The 12,293-nt window shown below is 33.4% G+C and overlaps 1 protein-coding gene across 6 annotated transcripts; it reads left to right on the top strand.

Annotated features, from left to right (window-relative positions):
* The first annotated feature begins 4,506 nt into the window (after positions 1-4,506).
* Positions 4,507-10,656, top strand: LOC127871583 (uncharacterized). 6 transcript variants are annotated; one of them, XR_008045461.1, is made up of 2 exons: positions 4,507-4,596; positions 6,494-7,078. XR_008045461.1 is itself a non-coding variant. In XM_052414654.1 (2 exons), the coding sequence occupies exons 1-2, from the start codon at positions 4,665-4,667 to the stop codon at positions 10,424-10,426; spliced, it is 477 nt and encodes a 158-aa protein (XP_052270614.1). In that variant the 5' UTR covers positions 4,520-4,664; the 3' UTR covers positions 10,427-10,656. The 6 variants fall into 6 exon arrangements, 5 of the variants coding, with proteins under 5 accessions (XP_052270614.1, XP_052270613.1, XP_052270617.1 ...); XM_052414654.1 differs by lacking the exon at positions 6,494-7,078 and adding an exon at positions 10,072-10,656 and having other exon boundaries at positions 4,520-4,786; XM_052414653.1 differs by having other exon boundaries at positions 4,532-4,786.
* Positions 10,657-12,293: the final 1,637 nt, after the last annotated feature.

Genomic DNA, 12,293 nt, shown 5'->3' with positions numbered 1-12,293 from the left:
GGTGAAGATCTGGAGCATAGCTGTGTTTTGCTTTTTAACATCTGACGCAAACCCAATGCATAGCTATGCATTTCTATTTTAAACAGCTGATGAAGAGCTAAAATCTAACAGCCAACTTCACATACCTACTATTTGGGTTTATTGAAAAAATGGCTGGTTTCGTGAAAATTATGGTCAGATTATTTGAGGAAAAAAAACGTTGATTTTTTTGCACTTGGAAAGCAGCCGAAAAATCATTGAATGCAAATAATATGTTGTTAATGATTAAAATCGTATTTTCAGGTTATGCTGATGTTGTTTTTTAACTTATGTTCATTACTGTCGTCATAATGTTCCTAAGATGGTAAGCATATCGGTATTTTTACAAGTGAAAAACAACGCAGGCATTCGTGCGTTTATCTATTTCGTTTGAAAAAATGAGCGTTTCGTTCAGAACTCCAGAGAGCTTTATGAGGAAATTTTATCGGCGTTATAAGAAGTATACTTCTGCAAAGAATGTTTAATTTGTTTATACGAGAACTGTTCCATATTTAATTATCATAATGTTAATCCAATTTCCATTTTGAAACCTCTCAACGGTGTTATTTATATTAATGGAAGGGCCATCCTGACACAGGCACATACGACGATGGATACCTATACGTTTTACCGTATCTAAGGGAGAGGTTCAATATAATACTGAATCTTTCCTCATGGTACTGGCTGTTTTTAAACACAGAAACTAATATAACAAGCAAATTCGTTGAATTAATATCCCCCGCCAAACTAGAGCTTTGTCACAGATATAAGCATTTTTTCAATATACAAAGGGCCATAACTCTGTTATTAACGGATGGTGTACAATGCCATTTGGCGTGCATCATCGTCTTATCCATATATATACTCATACCAAGTTTCAATGATATCGGACATAGCCCTTCCAAGATATGGCTCCGGACACAAAAGTTCCGGCCCGACGGACGGATGGAAGGACGGACGGACGGAAAGACGGAGGGACGGACGGACAACGCCAAAACTATAGCCCTCCGCCTTTGGCGAAGGATAATAATAAAAGCGCATAGTATTATTGACGGGAGACAACTCTAACAGAGGTTCGATAGTTTCTTTTATAGTAATTAAACCATGAAGTCAATGAAACAACTTGTATATTAATGGACAGACGGGGGAATGGACATATGGACAGTCATTTGGGTTTTGCATGATACTCTTGTGCATGTGTACACAAGTATGATGAGTTTGAATACGTGTATTTTGAAACCAGACTAAATCGTGTCCGACCACCTTAAACTAATTTGTTTTCGTTTGGAGACGCATAAGGACACATTGTAGTGCGATGGATGATCATCTATTTTCACAAAATATCATCGTATCTTTACTATGCATCTAGGGTTTAGTTGGAACTTCCTCCATTACTTTTTTAAGTCATTAATTATATACGCATGTGTCATGCGAGGCATATTTTTCCACCAGTTATATATGTACTTCACCCATTCGATTGAAACTTTGTTTAATGGCGATGAAGCTTTATACTTTCAAACCAATTCGAAAACAGTAAAAGATCTTCATTAAAGTATTAAAAGTAAATTATTAATTGTATAGATTTGCTCCTGGTTGTGTGCCATACTTTACGTCAAAACATAGATTCTTTCGATTGCCCTTCTTAACTGTAAGCGTGTAGATGCGAATAGTTTTCAAAACAGATAAAACGATGTTGAATACAAACTCGAGGATATAATTTAATAAGTATTACCAGAAATAACCGAAAGAAAAGATTTATTCAAATGCACTTTTTCGGATGTACAATAGAAAACTCCGTCATGTACACCATACGTGTACAGTGGTGTGAAATCCCCGTTAGTTTGTGCTTATCTTTGCAGATTCGTTCATGAATTTAAGCAGCGTTTTGACTTTTGAAACGAATTTTAGAACTAGAAAACACGTCGCGCAAATGATCCCTATTAAATTCTTAGAACTCAATAAAAAAAATATAACAAACAGCAAGGTCGTTAAGAGCAGCCTTACACGAGACCACAAGGTTTAAGTGTAATGGATATGGTGTCCGCCTAGCGACCGGGAGGTCACGGGTTCGATCCCCACCGTGTGAGCGTTCTTTAGATCTCCCACAAAGACACCAAGTACTGGTTCTAGGCCCAGGAAACGGCCTCGAGAGCGTTTATATAAGCCTTAGGCTTTCGATGCAATCGAGCTAAAATAAATAGGTTTAAACTAAACTAAGGTTTAAGTTATTCGCGCGAATAGATTAACCCACGGTGGTAGGGCGATTACCACAACTATTCCGCTCACCGTCGAAATTTTATACTTTTGACAAAGAGCTCCGTATCCTTCTGTCAAAAACATTGCCGCAAACTTTTTGGCAAGTCCAGAAATCAATGAAAAAACCGAGAAAAGAAGGTAAGTTGGTAATAAAATGATATTCCATCGAACGAAGTATATATTTTACATCTAATTGCGTTTACCCGCATCAAAATTTAGTCGCTATTAACTTCAAAATAGTGAAAACAGTTTGAGCATGTCGTGAAAGAAGTGACTTTCATGACGCGATACATCATATTTTTGCAGATTTTAAACCCTTTAAATGAAATATTTTTTTGTTAAACGGTATTTTATGAAAGAAGAATCAATTTACAACACATTGCGGCATGCTTTTTTGATATAACTGTGATTTTTACATGTACACGTGTTAGCAAGTATGCACCGCTCAACACTTACATTATAGAAATATGAACACCGCTGAACAATGTCCGTAAAAGCACCGCATCTTTATGATTTTTTGGCACTGCTTTATTCTGATCTTAGTTTCTTTACGAAGGAAGAGACGTTCAAATTTATCTTTGAACAAGCCTAAGAACAAGAAAAGGAGACTTTTTCCTCCCGGTGCTGAAGATGATACCAGCAAATCTCCAGGCGACCGTCAACCGGCATGTACCAGTTCGATGTCTGTCATAGAGACACCAAATGATCAGTGCCGCCAAGCCTTTCATGACAATCTTGTAAATGCTCCACAGAAACGAAAAACCAAAAACGCAAGGTCATCAAGAAAGAAATTATTTTAAAATAGCAGTTTTCTTCTAATATTGATACGGATTATGAATCTGAAATCAATAAATAATAATTATCAATAATGATTGTATTTTACCACAACAATAGATAAATTGAAACATGAGACTCAAACATGTGCCCTCCACGTACTGGAAAGCAAGACAATCAATCCCGGTTCCTTTTTGGTGCAAGCATGCCATCATTTTCAATATAAATTCTGGGGCGTGTAACTTTGATAAATGGAAGATTATCGTAAATAAATTCTGCGATGGCTTGTTCTAGCACATCATTTAAAACCATGTGCAGAAGTTGGCGGTGCCACGAATTTCAGTGACACGGAATATAAATACGGTGTTTATAATCAGTGTTGCGCGGTGCATCGATATTTATGTAAGTGATGTATGTTTTCAACAAAAAATTAGGCCTTTAACAGATATTGAAACAAACATGTTCGTATGGCATGTTCTTTATATATATATATACAATGATTTAAGTCTGTCACATCAGGTCTGACACATCGACAATTATCTGATTATTACATTTTTCTCACAAGTACGAATGGTGTCGAGCGTGACACGACATTTTGTAAACACTATTTCAAAGTCATGCTAAATATTTCACGACTGGTAAACTTCGCAAGTGGCAATCATTTTGCAGTGTCTTATAATAAAATATTTTGTCACCCGCTTACCTGATTTTGCTTCGTCCGCCATGTTTCTTTTCGTCAGAAGGATACGGAGCTTTTGTCAAAAGTATAAAATTTCGACGGCGAGCGGAATAGTTGTGGTAATCGCCCTATCATCTTGTAATCGCAATCTAATCGATTGAATAATTAAAGCCATGTTGTTGGTGATCAGTCTCAATTAAGAACAATAATTTATCAATTCTATCAATTTTAATAAAAAATATCATAAGAGTTGATAGAGTTAATGTGTCTAAACAAACAATTATTCACTTTCAGTTAATGAGTACTCAAAGATACCCACAGTGAAACACAAAATCAATTCAATCCGCAAATCAGTACCAATAAAATTTGAAAAAGATATGTATAAAATAAACATCTATTTAATACCAGAATATGGCAATCGTATTTAAATGAAATGTTCCTTAACTCGACGCAATAATTTCTGTTAAACATTAACGAAATTTAGCACGTTTCATATTTCACCAATGCAGACTGCTTTTAATTGGAGACTTTTTAGAGCACACACTACATAATACTTAAATGATTGACTGAAGAGCATTGTCACATTAACATATGTTCTAACTAAGAACACGTAACGAGAGACACTGTATTTACCAAACGCTCATGTAGAAAAATAGATCCAACTTACATTCGAAGCTACTAGAGCATAACAGGTCGAACCTGGTAAGTACATGCATCGTTTTAAATTAAAACTTCGGGTTAAACCTGCACTATTTATACGTTATCGGAGCATTCGTTTTCTGAAAACGAAAAAGTGTATTATACTTGCACTACACATGCATGCATTATTTTTTGAAAATGAATTCACCAACAACGGCTAACTAACCAGTGTAAGATACGATTTAAATCACTGCTAAGGTTAATAGTGTTATTTGCTGTCTCTATTTTGTTGTTTAAAATGCAACTCAAACCGTCGGAAATATTGTATTCACAGGATTCGATCAATATTTACTTCGATTCGAGATCTAGCAATGCTAATCACAAACTTGGAGAAACCCTGGACGATATATGCGAGGGAAAGTATGCTTTATAACTTATTTTACATACATGCCAATTCGGCATCTTACTTATATGTATTCGTTCAAAGCTTTGAAGTATTTCAAATTACCTTATAATTATCGTTTCATTCACTTCATTATCAGATTAAACTTGCGTATCATCACATGCATTTTAATTTAAAATAGGCTTATATTATTTCAAGCTAATATGTGAACATAATGTGGTTTTTAAAGGTTTAGTGCACGTTGTGGGATGGAAATTGCTTTTCTAAAATGCACTGATAAAATAAGAACATTTTAACTTCCATTTCAAAAATTCCCACTTGGTGTTTCTTTTGCAAACACAAATTTAGTATGCTTCAAGGCGAGAATATACGATTTCAATGTCAACATTTTTAGCTCGCAAACAAACAAACGAATATACCCGGGGTATGTTATATATGGTTTTCAAAATTACTCAACCATCGTAATATGACAACAACTACAAAATTTCTTCAATGAAATTTATAACTAACACGTTTACGCCTATATCAACAAGGTAACTGGTAGTTTTGTAGGACAAAAATGTGTCGAAGTGTCGAAATAACGAATCTGCACAGTTAAATAGGTATTGTGAACATTTGGTACTTTTCTTTTGAACACCAGTAAAGTATTTTCAATTTAATAAATAAAATTCTGCTTTCGTTTATTTTCTGGTACTACCACTTAATTACTGGTGTTCTATAAAAAAAAATCTCATTTATTTCTCACATTTCTTTACAATGTAGTTTACATCGATAATAACCAGAAAACGGAATACAGAAGAAAGTATTTATAAAATGTACCTTTTTGTACTTTAACATGTCAAATATTTAGCGTATGCGTGAATACATCGTAAACAATGTTAACAGTGTCAATGTCATAATAAAGAACTTTGTGATTTATCGCAAAACATAAAATTAATAATTTATTTTTACGAAACATAGGAGGTTTTTTATCTAGAAAAATAAAAGTGTTCTATATTTTTTATTTATCACATGCAATACCCTATTTCCCATGTAATATAACCATTACGTATTTTTTTTATTACACATGTGTAATACACCATTTGTAAGCGTTTTCATTGGCTTAGTTTTCGTTTATTGACCAATCGCATTTTGTTATTTTGTTGAAATGACGTTGCAACGTCAAATGACGTCACGAAATGTAAACAACATTCGGGATTTATCATCATGTTTGCGTAAATATTTATTTAATTTGCTCATTTAAAAGCTTGTGATAAAAAAGATCTGACTCTTGTTGTCATATCAAACCATATTTTATTAAACTCGTCCAGGATATTCCTGAACGAGTTTAATAAAATATGGTATGATATGACAACTCGTGCCAGATCCTATATTTATCAGCGTTATACATGTTTTTAAAGACATGAAGTTAGAGACTGTGTAGAGACAATTTCAGGTATTTGTAAACCATTATAATGATATAAAAGGTAAAGGTCTTTTTTATTATAGTGTCACCCCTATTGAAAGGGCCAGTCAATCTGACTTATGAGACACTTTTTGCGTGTATACCATGTACCTCCCAACTCCTATCACTATGCCAGACGCCAGGCGGATAGAAGTCGGTAACCATTCATGTTTAACGCTCGCGGCTCACGACTGCGATTCAAATTCATTATATTTTTCTAATGATTGTTATTTACATTCTTGTTGTACGAGAACACATTAAATATGAAATATATTTGCAGGTGCAGCATCGAATCAATACCTGCAATTACCGTAGTAAACCAAGATGGGAAGTGGATGACAACGGACAACCGACGTCTCTGGGTCTTTAAGGAGCTCGAATTGCTCGGGAAGTGTGTCAATATACAGGTCAATGTCGGGCAAAGTATTCCGGAAGCGAAGCGTACTACGAAAAACAACGGGGTGTCGATCATTATCCGTGGATACCCAGGGGGCGATTGGTACCAGAAACATGAAAACAGGGACCATTACCAGATTGTTCCGAATTCAAGAAGTTATGATATCAGCGATTCGGATGACAACTCCACACATAGTGATAACTCCGACAACTATGACAGCGACAGTGATGGATGGTGATTTGAACTGTCTAACAAATGAATAAAACGTGCCATATCAAGTGAAATTGCACTGTTTTTATCAAATTAATTTGCGAAAAAACAACAAATTTCAGACTTAAAGATTCTTGTCGATCGTCTGTGATACATCGTCATCTGTGATATTGTTATTTATAGTTACAGGGGATTGATTGTACTGTTTTCATGTCACTTTAATACACATATTTATTGAATACAAATTCCAAAAGCGTTTTCTTTAGTTTTATATTTGTTTTATCATACATATGGAGTAAGACCAGACTTCTTCGTTCTTATGAAAAAAGTAGCGGTTCAAATACAAATTGAGTTACTCATAGACAACCGAACATAGTTGAGCAAAACAATCGCTAATGAATAAAAAAAGATGACAGAAGAAGATTACACTCCACAAAATTGTGTTTTTCATTTAATGTTTTTTTTAGACCACAAACATACATGGTGCTTTAAAAAACGCAAGGTAGACAACTGAGTTATTTTGAAGACTTTAAGTTTGACAATCCTTGAGGCGCAGGAAGGCGGGAACCAACACGGGTTGGTTGTTTTTTTTTAAAGATCTTTCGCTAATTCCACACAATGTCATATTCTTATGTAGATCATGTTGATTGATCGTCGCATATCGAATTGCTGCTGTTGTCTGATTCACTGTGACCCCACCCCTATTATATAAAATAGGTTTATCTTAAATTATGTTCGCAATCGAGTAACTTAAACAGAGCTTCTGCTTAATTGGCACTGTCGCTCTTAAACATTCATATCATATCTATATAATGACAAGAAACTTATAAAAAAATGTTAAATACAACTGTTTCAACTGGAATGTTTAAATAATGCAAGGTTCATACCTAGAAGACGAGTTTGCTGCAAATGTAATAAACGGTTATTTTAATATACATTATCATTTATTGGTTTGGTAAACTTTACCTTATACTAAGACTTTGTTATAATGTAAATAGTATCTATATAGAACGTGTTTTCTGAAAATTAAACCCAACGAATACATATACGTATCGGGTGCGTGTATTATTGATTACATGTAAACAGTCGTGCTGCGAAAATTATGAATAGATCCGTTCAGTGATATTTAATGTGAAAGCAAAGCTGTCGTAATTTAAAAAAAATCCATAGTGAAGATTAACAATTGGATTGAAGGGTTAAATTTATATTTAGTCGACACTATTAAGTTCCATTCCTCACTTCTTCCTTGCTTTATATGATACAAGTAACCTGACTCGTGGCAATTTCGCCCGCTACCGTAATGTAATACGCTATGACGTAAAAATACGGCTACGAAACTTTGAGAAAATGAATTATGTGACAAATTTCTTCCATTCTGCTAAATAAAATACTGTACATCATTAGCACGAATCATATTATTTATCGGGGATCCTTTAGACTTTAAATATAATATTTCTTCATATAGAAATGTGTCATTCAAAATTATAATATATACGCGTGTACTTATTTTTGCTTTAATAGTTTATATATTGCCCAATTTTCTAATAGTTTTACACTTGGCCAAATTGTAAACAGTACCTAATCTTTAGCAATCGACTACACGTTTATGTCAATTTGAGTTTTCAAAAAATCTATTTTCACTATGAATGTTACACAATAGAGAATATTGTATAGATTGTGATTCAAGTTTGGTGACTATTAGGACGAGTTAACTTGTAGTGGAAAGTTGTTATTTAATTAAATAATGGATCTTAAACCATCATACATATTTTATTCGCAAGATTCTGTCTTTGATAAGCGGACATCACACAATAGAACTAGAATTGGAGAAACCTTGGGTGATGTCTGTGAAGGAAGGTATGATAATTCATAAATCACAAGTGTTTATTACTACAATCGTTTATTTTTATATGAGTGAAATTTGAAAGAAAGTAATGTTCGTTGTACTGCTATAGTTAATGTATTTGTTTCGATAATATATGCATTTATAGCACTTATTCAAATTTATCGTTTTTGGAAATGCGGTCCAAAAAATTGACATAACGAGAATGAGCTTCGAAAATATTCATTTGCTCAAAGATTTTGTTTTACATAGATAAGTTAGCGCAAAAGAAAAACAAACAGGTCAAAAGCGCTCAAAACTGCAGGTATTACGTACATATTTCACGACCATCGTAATATGACAACAACTACAAAATTTCTTCAATTAAATTTATAACTAACACGTTTACGCCAATATCAACAAGGTAACTGGTAGTTTTGTAGGACAAAAATGTGTCGAAGTGTCGAAATAACGAATTTGCATAGTTAAATAGGTATTGTGTACATTTGGTACTTCTCTGTTGAACACCAGTAAAGTATTTTCAATTTAATAAATAAAATTCTGCTTTCGTTTATTTTCTGGTACTATCACTTAATTACTGGTGTTCTATAAAAAAAATCTCATTTATTTCTCACATTTCTTTACAATGTAGTATACATCGATAATAACCAGAAAACGGAATACATAAGAAAGTATTTATAAAATGTACCTTTTTGTACTTTAACATGTCAAATATTTAGCGTGAATACATCGTAAACAATGTTAACAGTGTCAATGTCATAATAAAGAACTTTGTGATGTATCGCAAAACATAAAATTTATAATTTATTTTTACGAAACATAGGAGGTTTTTTATCTAGAAAAATAAAAGTGTTCTATATTTTTTTATTTATCACATGCAATACCCTGTTTCCCATGTAATATAACCATTACGTATTTTTTATATTACACATGTGTAATACACCATTTTTAAGCGTTTTCATTGGCTTAGTTTTCGTTTATTGACCAATCGCATTTTGTTATTTTGTTGAAATGACGTTGCAACGTCAAATGACGTCACAAAATGTAAACAACATTCGGGATTTATCATCATGTTTGCGTAAATATTTATTTAATTTGCTCATTTAAAAGCATGTTATAAAAAAGATCTGACTCTCGTTGTCATATCATACTATATTTTATTAAACTCGTCCAGGAAATTCGTTATTAAGCTCGCCCTTTACAACTCGTGCCAGATCCTATATTTATCAGCGTTATACATGTTTTTAAAGACATGAAGTTAGAGACTGTGTAAAGACGATTTCAGGTATTCGTAAACCATTATAATGATATATTATATGACTGCGATTCAAAATCATATTTTTTTCTAATGATTGTTATTTACATTCTTCTTGTACGAGAACACATTAAATATGAAATATATTTGCAGGTGCAGCATCGAATCAATACCTGCAATTACCGTAGTAAACCAAGATGGGAAGTGGATGACAACGGACAACCGACGTCTCTGGGTCTTTAAGGAGCTCGAATTGCTCGGGAAGTGTGTCAATATACAGGTCAATGTCGGGCAAAGTATTCCGGAAGCGAAGCGTACTACGAAAAACAACTGGGTGTCGATCATTATCCGTGGATACCCAGGGGGCGATTGGTACCAGAAACATGAAAACAGGGACCATTACCAGATTGTTCCGAATTCAACAAGGTATGATGACAACGATTCGGATGACAACTTCACACATAGTGATAACTCCGACAACTATGACAGCGACAGTGATGGATGGTGATTTGAACTGTCTAACAAATGAATAAAACGTGCCATATCAAGTGAAATTGCACTGTTTTTATCAAATTAATTTGCGAAAAAACAACAAATTTCAGACTTAAAGATTCTTGTCGATCGTCTGTGATACATCGTCATCTGTGATGTTGTTATTTATAGTTACAGGGGATTGATTGTACTGTTTTCATGTCACTTTAATACACATATTTATTGAATACAAATTCCAAAAGCGTTTTCTTTAGTTTTATATTTGTTTTATCATACATATGGAGTAAGACCAGACTTCTTCGTTCTTATGAAAAAAGTAGCGGTTCAAATACAAATTGAGTTACTCATAGACAACCGAACATAGTTGAGCAAAACAATCGCTAATGAATAAAAAAAGATGACAGAAGAAGATTACACTCCACAAAATTGTGTTTTTCATTTAATGTTTTTTTTAGACCACAAACATACATGGTGCTTTAAAAAACGCAAGGTAGACAACTGAGTTATTTTGAAGACTTTAAGTTTGACAATCCTTGAGGCGCAGGAAGGCGGGAACCAACACGGGTTGGTTGTTTTTTTTAAAAGATCTTTCGCTAATTCCACACAATGTCATATTCTTATGTAGATCATGTTGATTGATCGTCGCATATCGAATTGCTGCTGTTGTCTGATTCACTGTGACCCCACCCCTATTATATAAAATAGGTTTATCTTAAATTATGTTCGCAATCGAGTAACTTAAACAGAGCTTCTGCTTAATTGGCACTGTCGCTCTTAAACATTCATATCATATCTATATAATGACAAGAAACTTATAAAAAAAATGTTAAATACAACTGTTTCAACTGGAATGTTTAAATAATGCAAGGTTTCTACCTAGAAGACGAGTTTGCTGCAAATGTAATAAACGGTTATTTTAATATACATTATCATTTATTGGTTTGGTAAACTTTACCTTATACTAAGACTTTGTTATAATGTAAATAGTATCTATATAGAACGTGTTTTCTGAAAATTAAACCCAACGAATACATATACGTATCGGGTGCGTGTATTATTGATTACATGTAAACAGTCGTGCTGCGAAAATTATGAATAGATCCGTTCAGTGATATTTAATGTGAAAGCAAAGCTGTCGTAATTTAAAAAAAATCCATAGTGAAGATTAACAATTGGATTGAAGGGTTAAATTTATATTTAGTCGACACTATTAAGTTCCATTCCTCACTTCTTCCTTGCTTTATATGATACAAGTAACCTGACTCGTGGCAATTTCGCCCGCTACCGTAATGTAATACGCTATGACGTAAAAATACGGCTACGAAACTTTGAGAAAATGAATTATGTGACAAATTTCTTCCATTCTGCTAAATAAAATACTGTACATCATTAGCACGAATCATATTATTTATCGGGGATCCTTTAGACTTTAAATATAATATTTCTTCATATAGAAATGTGTCATTCAAAATTATAATATATACGCGTGTACTTATTTTTGCTTTAATAGATTATATATTGCCCAATTTTCTAATAGTTTTACACTTGGCCAAATTGTAAACAGTACCTAATCTTTAGCAATCGACTACACGTTTATGTCAATTTGAGTTTTCAAAAAATCTATTTTCACTATGAATGTTACACAATAGAGAATATTGTATAGATTGTGATTCAAGTTTGGTGACTATTAGGACGAGTTAACTTGTAGTGGAAAGTTGTTATTTAATTAAATAATGGATCTTAAACCATCATACATATTTTATTCGCATGATTCTGTCTTTGATAAGCGGACATCACACAATAGAACTAGAATTGGAGAAACCTTGGGTGATGTCTGTGAAGGAAGGTATGATAATTCATAAATCACAAGTGTTTATTACTAC

Source organism: Dreissena polymorpha, chromosome 3 (genome assembly GCF_020536995.1).
Source record: "Dreissena polymorpha isolate Duluth1 chromosome 3, UMN_Dpol_1.0, whole genome shotgun sequence".
NCBI classification, from domain to species: Eukaryota; Metazoa; Mollusca; class Bivalvia; order Myida; family Dreissenidae; genus Dreissena; species Dreissena polymorpha.
This window is presented reverse-complemented; position numbering and strand designations above follow the sequence as displayed.